The sequence below is a fragment of the Colletotrichum higginsianum genome, chromosome 8, assembly GCF_001672515.1.
Source record: "Colletotrichum higginsianum IMI 349063 chromosome 8, whole genome shotgun sequence".
Taxonomy (NCBI): Eukaryota; Fungi; Ascomycota; class Sordariomycetes; order Glomerellales; family Glomerellaceae; genus Colletotrichum; species Colletotrichum higginsianum.
This window is the reverse complement of record NC_030960.1, coordinates 1,629,091-1,655,217: the sequence shown is the minus strand read 5'-3', so window position 1 is coordinate 1,655,217 and position 26,127 is coordinate 1,629,091. Positions and strand designations below refer to the sequence as shown.

Genomic DNA, 26,127 nt, shown 5'->3' with positions numbered 1-26,127 from the left:
CATGTCAGGTAGTTTGGGAGACCTCTGAAGAAGAGGATGATAAGTAGTTTTAATTGATTTCGTACGATGCTGCTGAATTAACTTACAATAATAGTAGGAAGGTAGAGAAAGGTGATCCGCTCACTATGTTGATCCGCTCACTATGCATGTACGTTAATTATTAGGGACTATAATAGTATTATTTAAATTAGAGTAGTATAATTTTACTACTATTAATTAGAATACTCTTATACTATTAGTATTAATAGTATAGTTCTTACTATTAACTGCAAAGAGGTAATAAGGACTAGACTATTCCCCTTTTTTATACTATATATATATAAGGGATCTAATTTCTACTACTTTTAGTACTAAGGTATTTAGTCTATTATAAGTAGCTAATGCATTATTAACCTTCCTAATTGCGTAAAGCTTCTTAATAGCTTTACTTACTTTCCTAATAATAGTAGTATATTAAATAATATTTAGTAATAGGGGTAAGTTATAAGTAAGTTGCAAGTAGGTACTAAAGACTAGTAGAGTTAGAATTATACTATTTAAGCCTATAGTATTATTAATAGCCTTAAGTATAAACTAAAGAATTAACTCCTTTACTATTTTTAAGTAGTTATATTAAATAATATTATATAACGTACATGCATAGTGAGCGGATCAACATAGTGAGCGGATCACCTTTCTCTACCTTCCTACTATTATTGTAAGTTAATTCAGCAGCATCGTACGAAATCAATTAAAACTACTTATCATCCTCTTCTTCAGAGGTCTCCCAAACTACCTGACATGTTCGTACGTTATGTCCAGTCTTTCCGCAATTGCCACATCGCCGACCGCGCAATTCACCCCCCTCTGTACGAGCTCCCTCCTGACGCACATTTTCGCCTCCAGCATCAACAATACCCTTCTCTACCCGGATTGCCTCTGCTTCAGCTGCATTAAGGGACCCTCCAAGACGTAGTTGGGTTTTTTTAGCCCTCCGACGCTTGCTTAGTATCTCATTTGCCGTACGAAGCCCACGGCACTCAGCTTCAACAAGAGCTAGTTTGTGTGCTAACTTGCTAATACCTTTAGCCTGCAAGTCAACTACTTCGTACAAATGGGTTGGTGAGCTATGTTGATGACTAGTAATCCTTTTCTTAAGTGATGCAGAGCTTCGTACGGCGTCATGTGCTGTAGTTGGTGTCTTTGGGTCCCAGGAGCCCTGGCTGCTTGGGCGTGAGTTGGATGGTGTTGGCGTCTTTGGCTTGAAATCCAGCCGGGAAATAACTACTTCTGGGTTAAAAGGGACAAGGCCAGCCTGTCTAAAGCCAGCTCGTACGTTTTCTTCACCCATTGAAGTAAAAAAGGCTGCCTTAAAGGCAGGAAAGAAATCGTCCTTAGTAATGTGCGTAATCTGCATCCGCATCATTTTCTCAATTTCCTTGCCGTACGACGCCTTTAGTGGACTAAAACAGCCAACATCAAGAGGCTGGAGCTCGTGCGATGAATGGGGAGGCATGCAAAGAGCAATAATGCTGTGTTCCTTGCAGTAATCGTCAAACTTGGTGGACTTGTGGCTGTTGTGGCCATCAAGGATTAGGAGCCGGAAAGCACCCTTCGTACGAGACTTTGTGCACTTTTCAAAATGCTGTAGCCAATCTAGGCCAATCTCATTTGTAGTCCATCCATTTTCGCTAGGGTGGACGCGCCATTGGGGTGGGAATTGGCCATTGGTATACCACGAGAGGAGGTGATATTTGCCCTTGACGATGACGTACGGAGGCAGCGCCCAGCCATCTGCACATACGCCCTGAATGACAGAAACCCATTCGCGATTGCCAGGCTGCTTCGTACGAGGCCTTCCCTTACGGTCGGAAGTTGTAACAACCTTTGCGTGCGACAGCATTCCCATCAAGAAGCCTGTCTCATCAAAATTGTAGATATCGTCATCGTGGATTCCGTACTTTGCGATTGTGTTTCGTACGAGGGCAAACCAGGCCTGCACAATTGCAGGATCCTCAGCTAATGCCCTCTGATAGTCGATTCTACGTCGAAAACGCGTCTTTAGTTGTGGTTGACGTCGTACGAAGTTCTCTGCCCATCGGGGTCCAACACGCGTCGCGTCGCGTTCGTCAAGGAGGCAATCAGCCATATCTCGTACGTCGTCAAGTCGCGGTGGAAATCCTCGATCGATTAGGTCAATAACTCGTTCAAGAATCACTGTTTCTTCTAGCTCAGTCATCTTCATTGATTTCGATCGCGTTTCTTGTCGTGGTAGTCGTCCGATGCGTCGGTAGTTAAGGGTTGAGAATGGGATCTTGTAGATAGAGGCTGCTTTTCGTACGGATAGTTTTGGGTCTTTTTGGATAGCTTTAAGTGCAAGAATAATGCGGCTTTCATTTGAGGAGGATTCCATAGTCGTGCGTAGAGGAAAGTTGTTGTAAGGAGGAAAGGTAAGAAAGAAGGGGAAAGTGATCCGCTCACTATGTTGATCCGCTCACTATGCATGTACATTACTCTGTGCAGTATTATATAGTATCTCTCTACTTTACTAATACTATAATGTACCTTAATAGGAATAATTTTTAGGCTGTAGGCTATTACTTTAGCTTCCTAGTAGAACTTAATAGCTATAAAGTTACAGCTTACATTTATAATAATTTAATCTAGAGGCCCTTAGTAAGTATTAATTTATACTACTTAAAGAGCTTCCTATACGGACTTTACTATTATATTAAGTAGGAAGTATTTAGTATTAAATATAGTAGCTAGATTAATAATATAAAGAATAGGAATATTACTATTAAGGTATACAATATTTATAAAAATCTTATAGTTAAAAGTATAGTTATTATAAATAGTAAATTTAAAGTACTAAGGTATACTACTATTTATTTAGTATTAATAGTATACTTTTATAAAGTACTTAATTATAGTTATTTTAACTTTATAATTAGCTTTATAAAGGACTTTATAAAGTTACTAGACTAAAGAATAACTAAAGTAATAATATAGTTAATAAAACTTAGTATTTATTAAATAATAATTTGCAATAGGATACTTAAGAGGTCCTAAAAGTATCTATAGATGTCCCTACTTGCAGATAATAAGTACTAAAAGCTTCCCTTAGTGTATAATATTAGCTAGATTGTTAAATTAAATGTAAAGGCAATTTATATTGTAAAGGCATAGGAGAAATAGGGTATATATAAGTATAATATAAAAGTTAATTAGGCTAAAGGAGGTACAAATAGTAATTATTCTAATTAAAAGAATAGAATTACTACTACTAAATTAAATCTTTACTTCTCTAACTTATAATATATTAATTATTATATTACAATATATATATTAAAGGGCTATTACTTAGTATTAACTTACTATAGAGAAGTTAGTAGTACTAGTATTTAGAAGAATACTCTAGAATACCTCTAATAAGTATTAGTTAAGTATAAAGGTTATTACTTTACTCTTTAGCTTCTTATAGTATTTATTAGTCTTTATTAGTTAATAATAAATAAACTAATTAGTAAGGTATAATATAAGGGCCCCTCTATTAAAGCTCTTCTTACTAAAGAAGGTAGTACTAACTATAAAAGTATTATTATAGCTGCCCTCTTTAAGGTCCAACTTATTACTAGGGCTAGTAGTAGAGGTAATCTTAAAATAGTAATAAATATCCTTATTACTAGAGTTATTATAGTTATACTCTTTATAGTTAGTAAGGAAGAATGTATATGTATTCTTTAATAGATTCTTTATATACTTATTACTCTTAAATCTTATATAGGCTTTATATTATTCGTCTGCAGTATAGTGTATAGAGTAATATTTATACTAGTAATAGATATAGTATTTCTTATTAATTAGGGGACCTCTATTACAATTATTACTTAAAGATGTATTACCTTATAAAGGTACTCTTTTTCTAAAGTAGTTATTTCTACTAGAGCTGCAGTATTATTAATCTGTAATATATTAGTTATTCCCTCTAAATAAGTACTATTAATAAGGGATAATATGTATTGCAGTTACAATTAATAATTAAAGCTGTAAGTAGACTCCTTTAAGTATAGGGGCTAAATTATAAAAATAGAGATTGTACTCTTTAATTCTAGTGCAAGTATTAAGGAGCTACATTTTTATAGCCTCCTTATTTTGCATACTATTAGGGAGTACTCTCTAAATAACTTTAAGTTGCTTAATAAGAATCTCTAGGACCTCTACTTTTAACTTACTTAGGTTCCCCTTACTAATATTAATAAAGGTAGTATTTTACTATTTAGAAATATATAACTACTTTATTTAGGGTATTTTAAAGTAATTATAGACTATATTTATTATAATAGTAAAGTCCTTAATATTAAGCTTATAAATGTATTAATAATAGAAATTAGTAGCCTTATTGTAAAGTATTAATAAGAAGGTAAGAGTATAGTATTGTAGCTTAATATTAACTTTTAAGTAGGTATTAAGAAAGATAGTAACCTTTATATTAAAGATATTATATATCTCCCTACTGTATTTTATCTTATTTATATTTAAAATGCATGCAAGATCCCCTAATTATTTTAACTGTATATAGTCTTCCTTATTACTGTAGATACAAGTAAAGCCTATTAGTAGAGGTAGTAATAAGTATAGGGAGTTTCTTTAGTATTAAGTATTACTTTAAATAAAGGGACTATTATAGTTATCTTTATTACTACTAAGAATGTACTTATTATTAGTAGAATTTATAAATAAGAATCTTATTAATTATTAAGGTTGTATATTTACATTAGGGTACTTTATAAATAAAATTAGGAATACTTTACGCTCTAATAGTACTAGTACTAAATATTATAGTTAATTAGTAGTATTATTAAGTATCTCTTTTATAGCTTTTGCATTATTAATAGCCTCCTATTAGTATTCTTAAACTTAAGCTATAGTATTTTAGTAATTCTCTTATAACTGTAGTACTTTTGCAAAAATAATATTAGCTCTTATAATATTATAGAAGAAATTATTATCTTAAATAGTAATTCTAAATTTTAAGGTATTTCTAGCTACCTCCTCTACTTCCTTATGTAATTACTTATAATACTCTTAGTATTTAAGATATTTAGAGAGGTTAGTAGTAATACTCTCTTAATTCTTAGCTATATATACTTCTTACTTATAGAGAGTATCTCTTAGGATCTCCCTTATAATATTCCTAGTAGTACTAAATATATTAATAGTCTATTTATTAAAGTCTCTAATAAAGTAATACTAAAGATTTTAGCTAATTAACTTATTATAATTCTACTAGGTAATAGTATAAGTAATATATAAGCTTATTTTCTTTAATTCTAACTAGCTTATAAAGACCTTATTAATATTACTCTATATTATATAATTAATAAAGTATATAAAAGCTAAAGGAATAGGAAGGAGATTAGGAGTTATTAATTCTATTGCAATTAGTAGTTATTTTCATAAAGAGTCTAATAAATTAACTATTATAATAAAAAATTAAATAAGTAATAAAGGAATAAAGGATAAAGTAAAAGGTATAATAGTAATAATAATCTTTGCAAGAGTACAATTATATTATTATTATTTTTCTTACATTTTAAAGACTATAATTCTCTAGTTTAACTTTATACTTGCATTTAAGTATCTTATTATTAGTATTAAGCCCTATAAATTAAGTAAAGAGGAAAAGAGAAAGAGGGTAATAGAGAATACAAAGGGTGCATTATATAGATTTTGTAATAATTATAATAGTCTACTAGCTTATATAATAATAGTTGTAATAGTCTATATAATAAGTTTTTAAGTAAAGTAAAGAGGGGAAAATTTGTATTATAAAATACTTATTAAGTAAAAGCTTAAGCTTTATAAAATTAACTAGTAGTATAATTTAATATACTTAAAAGTATTACTAATAGTTAATTAAATAGTAGAAAGTAAGTCTCTTTAAAGTAATTTTAATAGTTAACTAAATAATAAATAAAGTTATTATAGTAATTTTAGAGGCTCTTAATAAGCTACTAAAACTCTCTTCTTTCTAGTTTAGCTTCTCTATAGTTATAATTAACTACTAATTAGTATTAGTATAAGGCAAATTAATATATTAATAATTTAGTAATAATCTTACTTTTTAGATTAGTAACTAGCTATAGAGAAGGAAGGTTAACTAGTAAGGGGCCCTTGTAGTAGCCCTATTAAGTAGGTAGGTGCCCTATAGTAGGTTACTCTCCCTTATTCCTAATATCCTCCCTTAACTCTGAAATCTCTATTTTGCAGGGCTGATTCCTGCAAACTAATATTAATTGATTCTTCTGTGAGAATGGAGCAGCCAGCTCAACCAAGACAAGCACAGCCCCCCCCCCCCCCCCCCCCTGTGTAGGGATACAACGTACAGCATGAACGTATTCCGCACTTCCTACAACCTTTTCAACTGAAGTACATTGGAACTGGTTGTTGCCATATACCAGCCAGTCATGTCTCTTCAGGGTTCAAAGCTGTGACGCTGTGCTGAGCTATGATTGTTGAACCGGTCAAGCAGTATTGCCGAAAAGGACCAAAAGTCGACTTTCAATTTACTTGCGACGGTGGAGAAGGAGTTGCTTCGGTCGCTGCGATTTCTCGAGATTCAGAGGCCGAGTGGGATAACTATCAACCTCACAAGTTGGCATCAACTTCTTAGGTGCGAGAGTGACATAAGATCGGGAACGACACATGGATGAGAGTTCACTGGTGTTGACTAGCTGGAGGGGGGAGGGTGTATCTGAGGTGTGGTGAAGTTGTAGGACAATTGCCCGTGGACTATGCGCGTCAATCGATCAGCTTCTCAACATGTCCTAGAGACTATACACATCAAGAAAAATCTCAATTGCGTGACTGATTCTCGGGACGGGGGAAGATCGAAGGCGGTTGCATGCAAGTCCAGGAGCCGCATCCACACAGCTCTATGTTGACTCAACCCGACAGGCTTTTCTTGGCGTTTTGAAAAGAACCTGTTATCGCTTGCAACTGACTACGATTGTTGCAAGGCATCAAACGGGCTAACGTCAATGCTGTATCGGAGGATAAGGGTCGTGGACTCGATGCCCGGAAAACCTGTATGCAGAGATGCTGGTGTGATGGCACACATCTCGGCGCAGCGCAGAGGTGGAGCCAACGTGAAAAAGGAGTACCGGGTTTCAGGTGGGAGCTTGATGAGGTGGCGGCCGGCAAACTTATGGAGGTGGTTTCGTCCTCTCTCAGCTTCCCTTTGTCAATGCCGCTGCTACTCAAGAATGGCAACATTCGCCGAAATCAGTCCAGCTCAGCTTCTTCACTGTCACCATGCTGGAGTTCGCAGAGATCCCGAGGTCGTCAAAAGAAGGTGCATGCGCGGCTGTAACGTAAATCAAGCTGTGGATTTAGAGTCTGCTGAAATGAAGCATATCTCTAACTGTAGGGTTATGACTTCTGACATTCAAAGTGTTTAATTCAAGGTTGCAACCTGAAAAGACTAAAAAGGAATTGTTGAAATAGGATCTATCTTGATAAGACTTGACGTAATGCGGGGCTGGAGGGCTATGCTGTGACAGATGTCGTCCATGATCTGTGTTGTTGGCCTCTTCAGTGGTTCTGGAGTTTCCTGAAGGTGGCGGGCGACATTGTGACGGGGCCCGGTTTACAAAAGGTCGCCCAAGGAGCTAGCGGAGATGACTACGATGTAGGGGGGCGACTTCTCGAGTGTCAAGTTCAGCTCCGGAATCACGAGATCTTGCGACCGATAGCTAACCCCTGTCGGCCAGCTCAGGTCATTTCGGACAGTCTAGCAAGAACTAAGAAAGAACGTCGCCGAACACACGGCCTCGTTGGGATCTACATCCGCTGCCGTCGACTTGAGTCTGACTATTGTTGTAGTGTGTATCACGACGAAACCCCCGGATTCTCCGCCCACAGTTGAGCCTCCAGCTTTTCCCGTAGGCCCTTGTCAACCACGAACTCCGGGTGGATTTTGCCGGCTTGGAGAGGAGAGGGGAAGGGAAAGCCCATCACAAACCCTCGACCTGGTGTGTGTTTACAGGACTTGTCGCAGGTCACGCAATCTCAGGGGTACCGCTGCCCGCCCAGGAGTTGTACCTGTACGTGATCGGATCGTCGATGAATACGTGATAGGTGATGGGGCTCTCTCTTTGTTGGCCTCGGCCCAGAGTCCGTCCTCGTTCGTCCAAAACGCTTGGGCCTCTTCCGCTTACAAGGGCTGGTCAGGGTCAGGGTCAGGGTAAGTTGCGGGTGACGATGCATTGCAGTGCGGGCTCCCTCGGTTCGTATGTCTTGTCCCACGCGACTTGAGAAATGTTGACGTCCGGGGGAGAATCATCACATAGACACTGTGTGATTGCACCTACTCGCTTATCTCCAGTTCGCCCTCACTGGCAACATCAACTCACTGACAATCGCCCCTTGATGTTCGGCGTCGCTAGTCCTGGTGGGCGGCCACGAAGCGGCAACCCCCGCTCACGGAGAGAACCGATCATTATCAGGCCCGACGACCCCCTGTTCGGCGTGTCGATGCGCAAAGTCCTTGATGCAGCCAACATCCAGACAACTTTGGTGCGACAGTAGATTCCGGTCAAGGCACGATCGACGTCTTTTGGCCACGAACTGGACCGAACACTCCTATCTGTTGGTGTCGCGGCCCGGGTAAGGGAACCCAAAAGGCTCGGGAGGTGGATTCCGAAGAGACTGGGATGCTGGTCCTTGAAACCATGGTCCTCCCACCCCCTGCCGCTGCCGAACCACATTGGACTAAACCCATACACTCTTGTGCAGTCAAGGTTTGCTCACCTTCAGCCAGGGCGGACGAAACCCATGGATCTGGCTAGACGATCGCTAAGTTTGTGGCTTAGTGTTTGTTCTCTTTCCCTAGTACGCCCTCGTCTATTCAAACGCGTTCCGACTTTCTCAAGCATGCCATCACAGTCTTTTCCCGGCAACTGAGCGAATGCCAGAAAACAAAACAGTCCTCAGTGCTCATGGATAGAGTTGGGCTCGGCCACCATATAAAACAACCTGAGCGTCGGGTCAGTCACCCAGAGGCAAGATGAACCACCACACCACCTCGCCAGTATGCCGTGCTCGATGTGCCTCGTCGGTCTGCCAGTCTCTCCGCCCATTCCCGTCCGCCTGCTGTCTGGAACACGCAGGGGAACACGCAAAGAAGGGGGTAGCCAAGATCAGCAGTAACCGACCGGCCAGTGTCCGCCCACAAGTCATCAGTCTCCGACAGCGCCATTGGGCCGTTTCCTGTCAGACCATGCCCGGCCGAGGCCTTGCTTCCGGTGTTCGCTGCAGGTCCCCCGAACGCTAGTCTCGGTGCAGGACCCCCAATTCTGGAAAGCCTTCAGCGACGACGGCCTTCCTCGAAGACATGACGCTAGACTTGCAGTTCCGCGGGCCATCATTACGGCTGGGCGGACGGCATCAGGGCGGAATTGAATTACATGCTCCCTGACGAGGACGCCGGCCCCAAGTTGTCTCTTACGCGAAGGAGCGGAGATCTGTCGAGCTCGCGTACCCATTGAGTGGATATTAAATGGCAAATCCAGCATCCCCCCCCTGGGACGTGGTCCGTTGGCCGTGCCCATGCATCGTGGTCCCGTCCATCATCCCCCCTCCCCAGCGTCGCATGCCGCCTGGAGTCTCCAAGGCCCCTCCCGTCCCCCCCTCCCATCCCATCCCCATGTTTCTCGATGGGTTTTGAAAAAGAAGGTTCACCCCTCGACCCATGGCTGCTCGGCTTCGCTCTCAACATATCCCATCAGCCCCAGTTCACGAAGAAAAAAATGCTGGCGTTTACCAGAGCGCCGACGAGGATCCACATATAACAGAGGGTCGAGGACGGATATCGAGAACAGAGGCGAGTGGATTCTCTCCGGCCTCAACGATTCCGTGGGGAGGTCACCCCACCAGAGCACGATGGCTTCCGACCAGGAGAGGCAGAACAGCCTCATCATCACCGCGTGCTTGTTCACGGGCATTTCAAGTGAGTTTGTCTTGGACTAAAAGTCCAGATCAAAATCAACACTGACGCAACGTCTAGCACTCGTGGTGGTCGCTCGTACCTTCGTCCGGACTGTTGTGATCCGAAAGCCTGGTTTGGATGACTACGCTATGCTCGTTGCCATGGTGAGTTTGCCAATCTGTCCCCGGATGTTCTTCCTGAACCACCCCCGGCTGAGCTGCTTTAGGCTTTTACGCTGGCGTATCTAGCCGAGATCTTCATGGGCAAGGCCAACCACATCGGCTTCCCGAGGGACAGCCTGAGCATGGAGAACATGACCAACCTCCTCAAGATCACTCTGGCCATTGAAGTCAGTTATTATGTGTGCATAACGGCGATCAAGGTTTCCATATTGTGCATGTATCTCAGATTCGGTAGGCACCGAACCAACCAACCAACCCAGAAACATGTTCGTCAACTGACATACGTCTCAGCCGTCACCAGATCGTTGAACGTTCTCTGCATTTGTACAATCGTGTTCCACCTCTTGTTTTTCTTCATCTCCATCGGTGTCACCCTCTTTCAGTGCCAGCCACTCCACAAGATGTGGGACTTGACCCAGACCGTCGAGGGAGTGTGTATCAACACCACGGCCTTCTTCTACTGTAAGGACTGGCTGGCTTTTCGTTGCTGAAAATCATCTTGCTGACTGTAAGAAAACAAAAAAAAAAGTCACATCCGGCTTCAACATCGTGACCGACATCTGGATTCTCGTCCTCCCCGTCAAGACTCTTTCGGGCATTCTCCGGCCTCGCAGGGAGAAGATTGCACTCAGCATCATTTTCGGCGTCGGTTTGTTCGCCACGATCACCTCGGTCATTCGGCTCCATACCATCTACACGTACACCCTTGCCGAGGACGTCTTTCGCGAAAGCATCCTCGTCAACATCTGGTCCATGCTCGAAATCAACATTGGCATCATCTGTGCCAGCGTCCCCGCCCTGAAACCCCTTTTTACCCCCAAAGCCCTCAGGGAAGCAACAAACCGAAACAGACGGACAGGATATCAGTATCACAGTCAGGAGAGGTCGGCCTTCAACTCAAATGGCTCAAATTCTAGGGACGGTGCGTTCGACCTGAACCGAGTCGGCGAGCAAGCCAACTCTAAAACAATGTTTCAGAGCACATCCCGCAAATCAAGAAGCGAGGATAGTATACTTGGTGTATAGCATAATGAACGGAATGGAAGTGTATGGCGTGGTCTTGTCTACTCTTTTCTTTGGTCCATTGTTCTGCCATAGGATGATGGTATAAATTCAACTTTCGCAACGGCACACCACTAACACGGACTAGAAGTCCGTCACCGACACATTTCTGGCTTCAGCATGCGATAGTGACCGGAATTTGGTGAGGCGTGATACCGGATGTGCTCCTGTGATCTATTGTGGAGTTCTACCTTTAGCCGGTACAATTAGTTCTTCCTGATCTCAGCAACCCCTTCAACCAACCTTCTTCCTCTGATGCAAATTCATCTTAGTTCTGAAAAGTTCCCCGGCAACAAGCACACAACATACCAGCATACTATGTAGTGCTTCTTACCATGCTCACTTATCGAGAAGTCGTGGCTGAAGACAATAATTAGTTGTGGCTGTGCCTCTCCTTTGTGCCCGTCTTCGGGTTTCTCGGCCTGGAATTCCAGGAAATGTAATTTGAATCAATGCCACCTACTCTCGAGCTGAATGTGATCGCTCATTTTTAACTCCTCATCTTACAAACTCGCATCGTCTAGGAGGTCAAGTAACCCCAGAAACTCGTACACTCACAATGCCCACTTTACCAACCTTGCTATTCATCCCGGGCTCCTGGCATAAGCCTTCGTGCTACGACAAGATTACTCGGATTCTACAGGAGAAGCACGGTTTGAGATGCATCTCTGTTACCCTCCCATCGACGACTGGGGACCCGGCTGCGACTTTTGGAGACGACGTCGATGCTGCACGCCAGGCGCTATCCCGTGAGACTGCAAAAGGGCGCAATGTGGTGGTCATTGCTCATTCCTATGGCGGCATGGTCGGCAACAGCGTTATCAAGGGGTTCGCGCCGCCAAGGGACGCTGCCAAGGGCAGCTCCGCCCCAACAACATCCTCGACCAGTGCCGACCACAGGGACACCCTATCGGAAGGCCATATCATTGGGCTCGTTCTCATAGCCTCCGGCTTCACCCTGACTGGGCTTGCTTTCATGGACCCGTTCTTCGGGCGTCCACCGCCCGGATGGCGCGTCAACAGCACGACGGGATACGCCGAGCTCGTCGCCGATCCCCGCGAGTTCTTCTACCACGACCTCCCCCCGGAAGAAGCAGAGTTCTGGACCTCTCAGCTCACGACGCAAAGCCTCAAAGCCCTGTTCGAAGGGGGCGAGCACGCGTACGCCGGATGGCAGGATGTGCCTGTCTGGTATATCGGCACCGTCCAAGATCGGGGATTGCCGGTGGTGGCGCAAAGGATGACAGTTGGCATGGCAAGAGAGATGGGCGCCAAGGTGGAACACAGAGAGCTCCAGACCAGCCATTCGCCGTTCTTGAGTCAACCGGAGAACACGGCCAGTATTGTGATGGAGGCTGTGGAGGCATTTGCAGGGACGTCGATCGATGCCAAGCCAAAGAGGGGAGTGAGGGCTGATGAGAGGCTCCCAGTGCCTAGACTATGGCAGCCTCTGACATGGGTTCGTTTCGGTCTACCCTTGATATTCGGCCGCATACTTGGGAGATCGTTTCTTGTTTTTGACTGGGGACGGAGGCTGTTCAGGTCCAAGTAGTAATCATGGCGAGCATGCAGATATGGCAACACAACAGATTCTCCTCTCAGCCCTTTTAGGGAGACCATACTGTTCTATTCCAGCCTTCACCTAAGTCTTGAGAAACAGTTTTGCATCCCAGTCATTTCCTGGTCCCTTACTCGGCAAATCGTTTGGCATGTTACGTTAATAGAACGGCAAAAAGAAGTGTTCTGCTACCTTTTCTTTCTTTCTTTCTTTCTTTTTCATTTTTCATTTTCATTTTTTGATTCGTTGAGAAGGCTCTCCAAACACGCCAACCCATACCATTGGATGGATATGTCTTATGACCAAGCGGTGCAAATCGGATCGAGACAACCAGTGGCTTACATCCGTGGCCACGTGCCTCGACCAAATCAGCAGACGCTCTCTTTCTTTATCTCTCATTCTCTCTCACACACGCACACGAACGACAATCAAAAACAAACAGTCGATAAGTACACACCCACCCCGCTATCAGCGTCTCGAAATTTCTCGGAGCTCTGCACCCCGCGTCTAGTTGCTTACAGTGGCGGACATTGTCTGGGGTTGGCTTGGCCCCCCCCGGTCGAAGCAACCCGTGTTATTGGTGGCTTTTGCGATGCTGATGTGCCATGAAGAAAAGTGTTTCCATCCACTTGATCGACAGATGCTTGGCTATTCGTGAATTAAGTGGGATTGATTGTTATGGAAATGCCGGTTGAGTCACAGGGCTTTGCGGAGGCGCCCAGCTGCAGTGCTGGCAGGTCTCTTGGCGACATGTAGGCAGCTGGTCCTTCATGCCGGATCGACCGCCTTTGGCATAGAGAAAGTTATTGAATTACCTGGCGATGCTTTTGGGTTCCCTAGCTGTCATCGATTAATCTATCGATTCTCGTTGATTAGAAACGAACCGCCCCCCTCCCGGCATCCAATATTCCAGACACGAGAGGAGTCGTTATCTTGACAGCCTTCATATGGAAGGTAATATCAAGGTCGGGCCGCCTGGCGAGATTCATTTTCCACAAATGGGGGAATCCTGTTATATTGCCCTTCCACGTGGGCGCCAGCCGTGTCAAGCTCGTTGGGCAGACGAGCTCTACCGCCCAAGCTTTCCTTAGTGAATGCAGTGCAGCCGGATCTGTGGGGTGCATTCGGGTGCGTCCCGGTGACAACCCCCTGCGTCAAGCCAGATGCCCTAGGACGTGACAACGGGCGAGAAGTGGTTGGGTGGTACTTTGATTCACAGACACAATCCAGGCTCAATGATGGATGGGACTCCATAGCTCACCACTGGTGGAATTTCGGACGGGAAAACCGGTTCCTCCAGGAGCGGCCCGTGAAGTTGAAGGCAACGGATCATTGTCCATTCGTACACGGAGCAAACATATGCTCCTGTTGTGAAGATAAAGGAAAGAAAATAAGACTCGAGAGAAACTATAAGAATACCGATATATCCCCAGTTCGACCAAGATCTTCAAGCCCCCCCCCAGTATCACATCATCAGGCCAAGACTCCCAGCTCCTTGTTCCCGGACACCGCAAAGATGCACCAATACTACCTCCTTGCCCTTCTCCCTACAGCCCTTGGCTGCTTGAACGCCAACTCCAACGCCTGCGCTAGCTACATCAAGTCCAACGCCGCGGCTTCTACCTTCTGCGCCACCTTCACCAGAAGCACCGTCACCGCCACCACCGCTCTTCCGGCCTGGGCTACGAACTGCTCCAACAAGCCCAGCCTCCTCTCTGCCGAGTGCACTTGCCACTACAGCGGTGCGGCAGGCGGTGGTAGCTCCCCGAGCACGACTCTGAAGACTACCACCACAAGCAAGCCCACCAGCACACAGGGCGGCGGTGCCGTTGTCACTCCTCCGACTGGTGTCACCACCACCCTCCCCAAGTCTTCCGGGGCCACCTACACCAGCAAGCCCATCACGGTCTCTGCTGGGCAGTCGTACGATGGAGGCTTGAAGAAGTTCGACCGAAGCCGTATGTTCAAACCGTCTTTTTCCCCTCCAAGATATCGGTCGCCGAGAGTGCTGACATCCCCCTGTAGCCAGGGTTTGCGCCGAGCAGGACGAGACCGGCGAGGCGGATGCCATGTTCGTTCTTGAGGACGGTGCTACTCTCTCAAACGTCATCATCGGACCTGACCAGGCCGAAGGCGTCCATTGCAAGGGCCAGTGGTAAGTTGGATGATACCCTGACAAATGAACATGACTAGCTAACAAACCGCAGCACTCTGTAAGCTGATATCGTGACCGCTCTATGAGACCCCTCACTAACCCCCATATGAAGTAACAATGTATGGTGGGAAGATGTTTGCGAGGATGCCCTGTAAGCCATCCCATGCATGCCCGTGAGATATCATCGTCGTCGTCGTCGTCGGCTAACCCCCCTCCCAGCACCCTGAAGCAGCCCAGCGGAAACTCGTACGTCAACGGCGGCGGCGCCTTCAAGGCTTCCGACAAGATCATCCAGTTCAACGGGTTCGGGACGGTCAACATCAACAACTTCTACGCCAACGACTACGGCAAGGTCGTCCGGAGCTGCGGCAACTGCAGCGGCAACGGCAAGGCCCGCAACGTCATCATCAACAACATGGTCGCCACGGACGGCGGCGTCCTCTGCGGCATCAACACCAACTACGGCGACACCTGCTGGGTGACCAACAGCTGCCAGGACAGCAACAAGATCTGCGACCGCTACACGGGCAACAACAACGGCGCCGAGCCCCCCAAGATCGGCTCCGGGCCCGACGGCACCTACTGCAAGGCCACCGGCTTCACCACTGCCTGCTGAGCAATGCTTGGGTCTGTGAGAAATTGCACTTGGGCCTTGTGAGATTTTGATGGAAAGCGGATTATTATTGTTGGGGGGAGGGTGTGCTTGTTGGCAATTGTTTTTGAATTCGAAATCTTCCCGACCATAGTTTTTTGCACAGTAAATACTCCATGTTCATGACTCTTCCGTACGCACGATTGTCTCCCAAGAACACCTTGAAGCCGTTCCTTTACTCACTGGCTAAAATACCTCTGTAATAGGTAGTTGACAAAGCATTTACTTGCGAGATATCCTTGTAAAGTGATAGCCAGATTCGTCGTATAGAGAATGCGATCGAAGTAATACCTAATGACAGAGAAAGTTGTCACACCTCATTGCAAATGAAAGAACTTGTCTCCGGAATTAGTACGTTAAGTGAGTGTGGCATTGCTGGGGGCATTCAAGCAGAACCGCTACACAAAATCAAACCCAAAATCTCAACCACCTGTGATCTTTCCAGTATTATTGCGAACCATGTCACCGAGGTCAAAAGTTACGCCCTGGTATCTTATCCAGTGATCACACCACTTCCGGCAAGGCAAACTCCACCACATTCCTCATAGCATCAAACACCAATCATTTCTTCTTCGTCAGAACGTACTGCGGCGCGTGTTGGTATACACGGCACGTATCATAGACCGACCTCGTCGTAGAAACGCCCCACCCGTCCGGCACGTTGCACGCCCCCAGCCCTTGAGAAGGCGTGCGTATCGTGTATATGTCGGCGTTTCCATTGGCGCTGCAGGAGGCAAACACAGTCCTCACTTTGGTGTACGCAAAGCCGTCCGGGATGGTGCAGGCTTCCATTTTGTCAACCGGCTTAATGAGCGTGTACACATCTGCATACGTGTTGACTCCGCATGTGTTGTAAGTGCTCCTCACGACCCTGTACGTGAACGAGCCCGGGACCGTACACGCAAGGAGGCCTGCGACTGGCTTTCGGAGCTTGTATTGCCTGGACGGCCTGCCTACGTCACACGGGCTTAGGGATTCCCGGACCAAGGTGTAGGTAAATCCTGTGCAGGGCGTTATTATCATTTGCTCTTCACCTGCAAAGACCGCAGAACTGACGGAGTGCGTTAAGGCAGAAGGGGGGGTTATAACGCGTGACATACCTGGTGCTGTTGAACAAGCCAAAAGGTTGTCACTGGGAGGGACCACAAGGTATTGCTTCTGGGAGCCGGCACCACAAGAGTTAAGGACGTTTCGTGCTGCGGTATAAACCGAGCCGGAGGGCACACTGCAAGACCAGTAGCCTGCCTGACGCGCGACTATGTGATGTTAGCTAACTGACGCGAGTGTTTGGAACTAACGCGTTAACGCACCGTTTCTCTTCGAGTCCTGGCTGTCCCCAGGATCCTGGCTTGGATCAGAGGAAGTAGAGACTGCCGAGGAGACCGCCACATCTTGATCTATGTTGAGAGGGGTCGGTGTGCTCATGGAGAGCGCCACGAGGGTGAGGATGAGAAAAGACTTCATTTTTAGAATGATTGATGATGGTGCTTGGTAATGTTTGGCGATGTGAAGCTTGGAGAGTTGTGTGACGTCCTTCACCTCGCGATGACAAGCGACTCTTTATAGCTTTTTCCAGCCATCTATTGATGAAGCAGCTGAAATCGAAGAGTCAGATCTTCAATTAACCTCCTGCCATTCAATTTTTTTTTTCTCTTTCTCTACAGCACTTGTGGTGGCTGAGAATCGAGGCATGTGTTCCCCGAATTCTCATCTTAGATCTAGACCACTAGACTTACAGCGCCACCAAGGCGTTTTTGTACTAACTATCAAACAAGTTCATTCACGCAGCCAACTCAAGGTTTTCAGCCCCGGGTTCTTGCGATGCCACACGCATTTGTGCTATTCCTGTTGCGTTGTTAGCCTGACTACAGCTCTATGTTCAATGCAGTCAACACACCAAGCAAAAACGACTCTCGTGATGGATATCTCCGACGGCTGAGTATCATGCGGCTTGTAGTCTTTGGCTGAGCACCATAGTCCTTGTGGCAGAGGCATCCAGGACTCGAAATGGGCTAGGGCATTGTGCTATAGGGACGTCCCAGTTCGTTCGCTCTCACTCCTGGCACAAATTTCAGCATTTTCAGGCTGCTCGACATAAGCATTACGAGTCCCGGAGCGAACCGCTAAGATCACAAAGCCCAAACAGTTGATCAGCTACCGTGCGACAGGTGATTAGTACGACAGAGTAATTTGCAATGACAAACAAAACCCTTTTGGGTATGTTTGTTAGCAATGAGTAAGTTTTGTGATTGTCGTTGGCGTCTATTCAGAATCGTCACTGTGATTGACTGAGGTTATAATTGAGGCTGGTGTTCCAAACAAGGAACATCCATGTCTCCAAGTTTAAAGGGCGAGAGGTTGGCTGCTCGGCGTCTAGCCACCAATGCCTTTCCCACTATGCCAATAAAACTAGGGAAATCGTAGGGTTGTGGGCGAGGAGCAAAAGAACTGCGACCTTACTTACAGCTGGAGGTCAAAAAGAACTCAACTCGGCTCAACCCGAGTGGCGTTGATTATGGATCGGAGGGAATCGGACACTAGAAGCGGCATTCGATATTCGAGAAAGGATCCACTGACCAAAAGATCCACAACGTCAAACCGGTTCCGGCGAGCCCGTGGAAAGTAAAACCGTAAGCCGAAAACTTCATTTCCGTCTCGTCGGTTCTCAGACCACGTTTTCGACAAAAGCCGACAGGCAGAACACACTTCGGAAACACACAATGCGGTCAAGTCTCTCGTGCGAATCTTGCCGGTAAGCCGTCCATCTCTCCGTAGTTCTCCGTCTCGGCACCCGCTGCGGCGATCGTCGGGTCCGATGTGACAGCCGCTTACCCCCTGGTTCTACCCCCCGACTCCGCAGGCGGTCCAAGATCAGATGCGTCAACAGCGGAACTCCGCCGTGCACCAAGTGCGAAAAGTCCGGGAAACTGGACTGCACCCTGACGAGGCCGCAAGTCCCGCCTACCCGGAGAGCGGCTAGACGGGCACGGAGGGCGACGGAGGAGGCGCCGTCGACTTCCTACAGTCATGATGTCGACTCCCAGCGGCTCCTCGTCTCGGCGCCCCAATCACGAGGCCCGGCGACCCCTTCATCGGGCTTAGAGCATCGAGATGGCAGAGAGGAGATGGAGGGGCATCTTGAACAGATCCCCAAAGACGTGGTTTTCATCGCCCTGGAAGCCTTCTGGCGGAAGTTCCCCGAACTTCGCGTCATCCACCCTTCCTCGTTCATGGAGTCTTTCGGATCGACCTGCCCGAGAGAAAGCAAAGCGTTGCTGGCAACTGTCCTTGCCATGACAAAAACCCAGAAGCCGGACTCGGATCGTCTGAGGACGCAGATTTTGTTCCCGAGCGAGCGCTACGCGTCTTATGCGTGCGACGTCTTGGCTGCATGCATACTGCAGCCGCCGGATGTCAAGGTCATCCAGGCACTGCTTATACTCACGCTCTACGAATGGGGTACTCGCGACTTTCACAAAGCTTGGATGCACTGCGGTGAGATGGTCCCTGAGCCGCAAGACTTGACCATTCTTTTAACGCCACGCGCAGGCATCGCCATCCGTATGATGCAGCTGCTTCACAGTTCCCGGGTCGCGCCTTTCCCACTCGAGATCCCTCGCCGCAGCGAACCGAACAGCCTCACGCCAGCCATCGAGACCAGGACTTTCTGGGCGTGCTTCATCATGGACTGTATGGTCAGTTCGGGTACATACAACCCGCGCGTGCTGCCGAAACCGGAGATGCGCAAGCTCAACGTTCCACGACCGCCTACTTCCACGGAGTTTGCTCTCGGCGCAGGGTCTTCGGGCCAGCCGGAGCCATCGGGCGAAGACGACGCCGCCCCATACCCCCCAGCAAACAGCTCTGTCTACCTCGACCTCGACCGAGGCTTCGGCATCATGGCGGACGGTTTCGACATCTACTCCGACATCATGGCCTTTGTTTTCAACGACGGCCGCAAGGCGCCGGGCATGTGCTTGCCCGAGAATTGCCCCTGGGCCCCAACATCCCCCGTGGCGTGTTGGCGTCGCAGGCTCGAGGAATGGAGGTTGAAACAACACCCCCGGCTGCATTATCCCGACAACAGCGTTGCTGCACATGCGACCTTGGGCTACGGCGAATCTTTCGTCTACCTCAACCTGCTGTATTATCAGAGGTGAGTCCATGTAAAGCCGAGTCCTACCCATCATCGGCCACCGCCAACGGATGACGACTGATATCTTGCAGCATCGTGATGCTTCAGAGGGAATACTTCCCCTTTCTACCCACCATGGACATGACCCCCCAGGGACCGATCGACCCGCCGATTCTCGAAGCGGAAGCCCCTCCGGGGTGGTGGGAGCAGAGTGCCAAGGAACTGTTCGAAGCAGCCGCGCATCTCGCGAGCATCCTCCGAGACGCGTCGGAGTGTGGCGTGGCAGTCATGACACCCTTTGCCGGATTCTGCGCCTTCTCGTCCTGCTACATCAATCTCTATGGCTTCAGGTTCCCGCGCATCACATGCGGCTATGGCCCGAGAGCCGAAGAGCTGATGAATTCGAGCATCGAATACCTCAAGAAGTTCCGCGAGGTCTGGGACCTCGGCGATGGCTGGGTGAGTTTTTGACTGAGAGAGAAACTTCGACATCCCCCCACCCCTCCCCAATGTAATTCCGTGCTCTGCTAAACAAGAATCAGCTGAAAACAATCCAGAATGGGTCTCTGATGTACCAGAGAGCAACTTCGGACATTCAGAGGTATCGTGGACGGTCCCGTGTCGACTTCAGCGTGCTGCATCAGTCCATTCACGAGTTCCGGGTTGTGGACAGGTCGGCGCAGCACCTGGTGGAAATCAACAACGCCGAGAGGAGCTCGATCGGGACCGCCGAGGGAGACTTGTTGAGCGAGAAGCAGCAACAGAACGTTGGCTTCAGCGCCCAGGGACTGGTCGACGCAGCCGGCGCCATGGACGACCAAGGTCTCTGGCCGAATTGGTGGTCGTTGATGGAAGACGTTGATACTTCAGAGATATTCACAATGACTTGAACATGCTTTGATTGGGAGGGGAAAATGGCACCAAAGTTCCAATGACCATAATCCGCTGTTATTATGAATCAGTCGGGTGCTGTTTTGCCACCCGTTTTTCTTTACAATGTTTCCGCCTCAATTTCTTCAACTGCTTCCCTGAAGACTCGACATACGACTAGTAGCTGCTCTTCTGTGGTCGTGTATGGGGGCGCGAGCAAGACGTGGTCCCCCCTCGAGCCGTCAACCGTGCCGGCACCAGGATACAACGCCACGCCCTTCTCAAAGGCCCGCTCTTGAACACGGATCCCAAACCTCGTCTTGGGATCGAAAGTCTCTTTGGTGTCTCGGTCCTTGACGAACTCCACTCCCCAGAACAACCCCCGGCCCCTGATATCGCCAACCGATCGGCAGTTGATCAACTCAGCGCGCAACAGAGCCTCCAGTTTGTTGCCCAGTTGAGCGCAGCGAGCCACCAGGCCATCTCGCCTCAGGATCTTCTGGACGGCCAAAGCCGCGGCGCAGGCGATGGGGTGCGCCTGGTATGTGTGTCCGTGGTTGAAGGCGTTGGAGCCCTGCCTCAGGGCGGCGACCACCTTTTCGTGCATCAAAACACCGGCGATGGGACCGTAGCCTCCCCCCAGCCCCTTGGCGACGGTGACGATGTCAGGGACAACCCCCTCTTGCTCGAAGGCGAAGAACGTCCCCGTGCGTCCGGTGCCGCACATGACCTCGTCGAGGATGAGGAGGGCGCCGTGCTTGTCGCAGATCTGTCGGACACCCGCGAGATAGCCGACAGGGGGCGCCACGCATCCCGCGGTGGCCCCGACCATGGTCTCGGCCACAAAAGCGATGACGTTACCCGGCCCGACGCGCTGGAATTCCGCCTCGATTTCTGCCAGGAGCCGGGCTGTGAACTCGTCCTCGGACTCGTCCTTGCGTTGGTACTGGTACGCGTACGCCGGCGAGACGAACGAGACGTGGGGGTAGCCGAAGCCGTGGTAAGGGACCTTCCGCGCCGCGACGGTGGAGATGGACATCGTCGCCATGGTGTTGCCGTGGTAAGCCTGCCGCCTGCCGATGAGGTGCAGTCTCTGCGGCTGCCCCTTTTCGTAGTGGTACTGGCGGGCCAGCTTCAACGCCGACTCGACGGCCTCGCTTCCGCTGCAGACGAAGAAGGCCTTCTCGAGCCCGTGAGGGTTGCCGTCGAGGATGACGTTGGCGAGCTCCTCGGCCGGCTCGGTGGTGTATGCTTGTGTGTGGACGTAGCTCACTTTCCGGGCCTGGTCGGTGATGGCTTGGATGACTTCTTCGTTGCCGTGGCCGATGATGGCAACGGCGGCACCGCCGCAGGCGTCGATGACTTTCTGACCGTTGGCCAGGTTCAAATAGACCCCGCTGGCGGATTCAACCATTGAGGGGTGCTGGACCAAGGAGCGGTGCATCAAACGACCCTCCGCGCCGTTGGGCTTGAGGCTTGTGGGGTTCTGGCAGGCCGCGGCCGGCGTGAAGAGATCGTCGTCTCTTGCGGGAGCCATTGTTGTGAAAGCCAATTAGTGATCTTTGCGTAACGAAAGTTGGAACTGTACAAGATAAATGCAGCCAAGGGGGAGGAGGTTCTTCTCCAAGAAGTTGGAGTATGAGTCGAGTTAATATACCCATTTCTCTGGCGCTAGAGTTCAAAGCCGAGAGAGTTCGGGCTCGACGCGGCTGCTTTTACTTCCCCGGACACGGAGCATAAACGGGATCCAAGCCGGGGATATCGATCGAAAGCATTAGAGATTCCGCGAATGACCCACCAGAAGCATGATAGAATTGATTGTCGCAAATGACGTGACGTGCGTCAGAAAAGCTCTGCGAAGAAGAAAATCTGATATCGGTTCTGGACCAAACCCGAGATCCGAAAGCCGACTAATACAAACATACGATTTTCCAACCCCCCCCTTCGAGAAACCCATAAACTACCGCTGGCGAAAACTCGAACATGACTTTTCATCATGAACTCGAGTTCTACAATAATAACTAGTAAAGAGTAATTTTGTTGTGTTGTCATCATGGATCCCGAAAAGGGAACCCCAAGCCCTGTCTACCATGGCGCGCCGCCTGAGTTGAGGCAAGATGGACACGAAACAGATCATTCAAGCGACGGCCCGTCGACCAGCCCGGCAACGAAGCCGGACGAGCAAACGTACGACGACCGAAAAGCGTGGATCACGGTTGCGGCCTCCTCTTTGACCATGTTCGTCTACCTCGGAGTCGTCTACTCTTGGGGCATCATGCAAGTCAGGCTCGTCGAGACGACCGGTTCGAGTCTGACGACCCTGACGTTCGTCGGCTCCCTGGCGACCTCTTTCATGATTTGCTTCAGCATCGTCTCGGACAAGATCGTTTGCCGCATAGGATACCGACTCGCCGCGTTGGTCGGCGGTGTCTTCATGGGTCTCGGCGAGGTTCTTGCCAGTTTCACGACCCATCACGTCGTCGCGCTGTTCTTCCTGCATGGCCTCGTCTTCGGCCTCGGCGGTGGATTGAGTGTTTTTGTGAGTCCCCGTTTCCGTCTGGCTCTGCTCAGATGCTGCTTTCAGTCAATTGCCCCCCGACTGACCTTTGCATGGATCACAGTCGGTCTCCACTGCTCCGATGAGCTTGTTCAAGAGACACAAAGCCCTGGCGATGGGGTTCGTCTTCGGCGGTGGCAGCCTGGGCTCTGCGGTCATGAGCGTCGTGACCAATTTCCTCGTCAGGGATCTTGATGTCGCCTGGACGTTCCGCATCCTTGGGTTCATCCTCTGGGGGGTGTCCATCCCTGCGTCATTTTTCCTCCCTAGAAGCCCCGGCTCTGGGAACAAGTCTTCTCGTCAACTCCAGTGGTGAGTTCTGTTAGAACACCCGTGATGGAACTGTCAGACTAACAAGGCTGCCTAGGTACCGCTTCAAGCAACCTCGCTTCCTCTTGCTAGTGGGAGGCACCGTCTTAGCTTGTTTCCCACTCTTCATCCCGCCCTACTTTGTCCCGATCTTCTCGAGATCAATGGGCTACTCCAAGGAGACGGGGATTATTATCTTGGCGGCCTGGAACCTGGCTTCCACCTTGGGGCGTATCTTGGCGGGCTGGGTCGCGGACACACTGCTGGGTCCCGTCGAGAGCCTGGCGATCTGCATCCTCTTCATGAGCCTCAGCTCTCTTATTGTCTGGCCGCTCTCGACCTCCATCGGGATATTTGCCGTCTACCTCATTTTCAACGGCATCGGCTGCGGTGCATTCTTCAGCCTGACGCCCATTGCGATCAGCGCCACATTCGGCGGCGAGAACACGCTCAGCATCATCCCGGTGGTTTGGACGACGTGGTTTTGCGGCTTCTTTTTCGTAAGTTTCGATGACCCTCCGCCGATCAACAGTCTTTCCCTAACGTGAACCAGGGTACGCCGATTGCTTCCGGACTCTACTCTCTCTCGGGAGACACCGAAGGTCTCGAGAGTTTCAGACCGGCTGCGTATTATGCCGGTGCTATGGCAATGGCTGGATTCGCTTGCGTGTTGGGCATACGGTTCGCCCGCAAGGCAGAGATGGCGGTAAAAGCGTAGGGATAGGCATAACGATGGAAGACAAATGAGTCGAACGAACCCTAATGAATATCATCGAAGACATAGACAGCATAAAGAGCATATAGACACATAGACTATGGGAGCAACAAGAACCTTACAACCAACCTAAGCACTGGTGGTAGCGACTTTAGTGCAGAGACTCGAGGAAGTCAGCAGAATCCTACTGTAAATCTTTTTTTAATGAAACTTCTTTTTGCCTTCCCGTTCTCCAAATATTACCCACCTGAAAGTTGGATGCCCAGCGATGGAAAAGCAACCTCTGAACAATTCCATAAACCCGAATGGAATCAGAGCGGCGATCAGCATCCCCAAAACGGCATCAACTTCGGGGTCCAGAAGCACCTGTTTGGTTATTGGCGGACTTAGTGCGCTGGAGTGTCAATGTCGTGATGATGATGCGGGGGAAAACAAATTCATTCAACTGGTGGGTTTTTTTGGTTGTCCTGATCGTCGTCCGGACACAACGTCACATCAAGACCCCCTCCTCCTTGAATCACGGGATGTGCTTGGCAACACTCTCGGCGGCGCCCATTGATCTACTTGGAACGCTTTTCGACAGCTGGTATTGGTGCTGTTAAAAGGTGCTCGCGGGCTGCCACGACTTTTCTGTTGACATCGCCGACCTGCCATTTTCTTTTTGCTTGGCGTGGATTAGAAGATCGGCCAAGTCCGGGGTGCGTTCAGCCTAAAGTTGACCCGTGAAAATCCTCCGTCGTCAGTACCATGTGAGATGACCGTGGGCTATCGAGAAGAGAAAGCATGGATCTCTCCCGAAGACCGACAATTGAGCTGCGAAAGAAGTCCTATAAACTCACTGTCCCACTGCACAACCCATGGCGACGTAACTCTTCAGCATAAGCCGGGAAAAAAGAGTTGACACAGCACGCACATCACTTCGCCAAAACTCAACATGAGATTCTCTTCCTCTCTTCTCGTTCTCCTTCAAGGAGCCGCAGCGGTTCATGGCGGCGTTGTAGAGAGGCAGGCCACGGGTTGCCTGGCTTCCGCTCCGGGGTTTGCTTCTCTCAACGGCGGAACAACCGGCGGCGCCGGCGGCACAGAAGTCACCGTCAAAACCCAGGCGGATCTTGAAAAGTACGCCAGCGCATCCGGAAAGTATGTCATCAAAGTTAGCGGCCGGATCACCATCACGCCTCTCGGCAAGGAGATCAAGGTTGCGAGTGACAAGACCGTCATCGGCCTCGGCACATCTGGCGAGCTCTACCAGGGTAAGTTTTTCGCGTTGGAACCCTCCTAAAGGTATTTCTTGAAAACTAATCGGGGTTCCAAGGCGGATTGGGGTTGAACGGGGCTAAGAATGTCATCATTCGAAACCTGAAGATCGGCCACACGAACTTGAACGACGGCGTCGAGAACGACCGCGACGGGATCCAGGCCGACACCGTCAGCAACATCTGGATCGACCATTGTCTCTTTGAGAACGGCGGCGACGGGCTGCTCGACCTGCGAAAGGACACCACCTTCTTCACCGTCTCGAACAACATCTTCCGCAACCACGACAAGAACTTCGGCATCGGCTGGACGGAGAACGTCTCGGCCCGCGGCACCATCAACCACAACTGGTTCGACAAGACCAACCAGCGGAACCCTTCCGCCGACAACCTCGCCCAGGTCCACCTGTACAACAACTACCTCTACGGCATCACCTCCTACGGCCACTATGCCCGCGGCAGCACCAATGCGCGGGTGGAGAACGTCTTCTTTGAGAACACCAAGAACCCACTGACCAAGGACGCCGGGGCCGTGCTGAACGCGTCGGGGAACACGTACAAGAGCTGCACCGGAACCATTGCGGCCAACTCTGGCACCTCCTTCAACCCCAAGAGCTACTATTCTTACACTCTCACACCGACTGCCGACGTGCCTGCCTATGTCAAAGCTAACGCGGGCCCCAAGGCCTCTGTTTGCTCTTAATCC

General features: G+C 48.8%; 8 protein-coding genes across 8 annotated transcripts; 6 read left to right on the top strand and 2 right to left on the bottom strand.

Annotated features, from left to right (window-relative positions):
* Nucleotides 1-9,591: 9,591 nt before the first annotated feature.
* Nucleotides 9,592-11,178, top strand: CH63R_11459 (Integral membrane protein; the record flags this gene model as incomplete). Its single annotated transcript, XM_018306433.1, has 5 exons — nt 9,592-9,991; nt 10,049-10,134; nt 10,197-10,319; nt 10,536-10,614; nt 10,682-11,178. The coding sequence occupies 5 exons, from the start codon at nt 9,592-9,594 to the stop codon at nt 11,176-11,178; spliced, it is 1,185 nt and encodes a 394-aa protein (XP_018153274.1).
* Nucleotides 11,179-11,773: 595 nt separating this feature from the next.
* On the top strand, nt 11,774-12,766 carry CH63R_11458 (FAD binding domain-containing protein; the record flags this gene model as incomplete). The annotated part of the gene is made up of 1 exon (XM_018306432.1): nt 11,774-12,766. The coding sequence occupies one exon, from the start codon at nt 11,774-11,776 to the stop codon at nt 12,764-12,766; it is 993 nt and encodes a 330-aa protein (XP_018153273.1).
* Nucleotides 12,767-14,288: 1,522 nt separating this feature from the next.
* Nucleotides 14,289-15,543, top strand: CH63R_11457 (Pectate lyase; the record flags this gene model as incomplete). The annotated part of the gene is made up of 4 exons (XM_018306431.1): nt 14,289-14,730; nt 14,798-14,927; nt 15,040-15,078; nt 15,147-15,543. 4 exons carry the CDS (start codon nt 14,289-14,291, stop codon nt 15,541-15,543), a joined length of 1,008 nt encoding a protein of 335 aa, XP_018153272.1.
* Nucleotides 15,544-16,598: 1,055 nt separating this feature from the next.
* On the bottom strand, nt 16,599-17,043 carry CH63R_11456 (uncharacterized protein; the record flags this gene model as incomplete). The annotated part of the gene is made up of 3 exons (XM_018306430.1): nt 16,599-16,630; nt 16,680-16,835; nt 16,890-17,043. The coding sequence occupies 3 exons, from the start codon at nt 17,041-17,043 to the stop codon at nt 16,599-16,601; spliced, it is 342 nt and encodes a 113-aa protein (XP_018153271.1).
* A 1,256-nt stretch (nt 17,044-18,299) lies between these two features.
* Nucleotides 18,300-19,739, top strand: CH63R_11455 (Fungal specific transcription factor domain-containing protein; the record flags this gene model as incomplete). The annotated part of the gene is made up of 2 exons (XM_018306429.1): nt 18,300-18,331; nt 18,440-19,739. 2 exons carry the CDS (start codon nt 18,300-18,302, stop codon nt 19,737-19,739), a joined length of 1,332 nt encoding a protein of 443 aa, XP_018153270.1.
* A 966-nt stretch (nt 19,740-20,705) lies between these two features.
* On the bottom strand, nt 20,706-22,121 carry CH63R_11454 (Aminotransferase class-III; the record flags this gene model as incomplete). The annotated part of the gene is made up of 1 exon (XM_018306428.1): nt 20,706-22,121. The coding sequence occupies one exon, from the start codon at nt 22,119-22,121 to the stop codon at nt 20,706-20,708; it is 1,416 nt and encodes a 471-aa protein (XP_018153269.1).
* Nucleotides 22,122-22,637: 516 nt separating this feature from the next.
* On the top strand, nt 22,638-24,168 carry CH63R_11453 (Major facilitator superfamily transporter; the record flags this gene model as incomplete). Its single annotated transcript, XM_018306427.1, has 4 exons — nt 22,638-23,123; nt 23,206-23,453; nt 23,509-23,950; nt 24,004-24,168. 4 exons carry the CDS (start codon nt 22,638-22,640, stop codon nt 24,166-24,168), a joined length of 1,341 nt encoding a protein of 446 aa, XP_018153268.1.
* A 931-nt stretch (nt 24,169-25,099) lies between these two features.
* Nucleotides 25,100-26,124, top strand: CH63R_11452 (Pectate lyase Pel-34K; the record flags this gene model as incomplete). The annotated part of the gene is made up of 2 exons (XM_018306426.1): nt 25,100-25,418; nt 25,481-26,124. The coding sequence occupies 2 exons, from the start codon at nt 25,100-25,102 to the stop codon at nt 26,122-26,124; spliced, it is 963 nt and encodes a 320-aa protein (XP_018153267.1).
* Nucleotides 26,125-26,127: the final 3 nt, after the last annotated feature.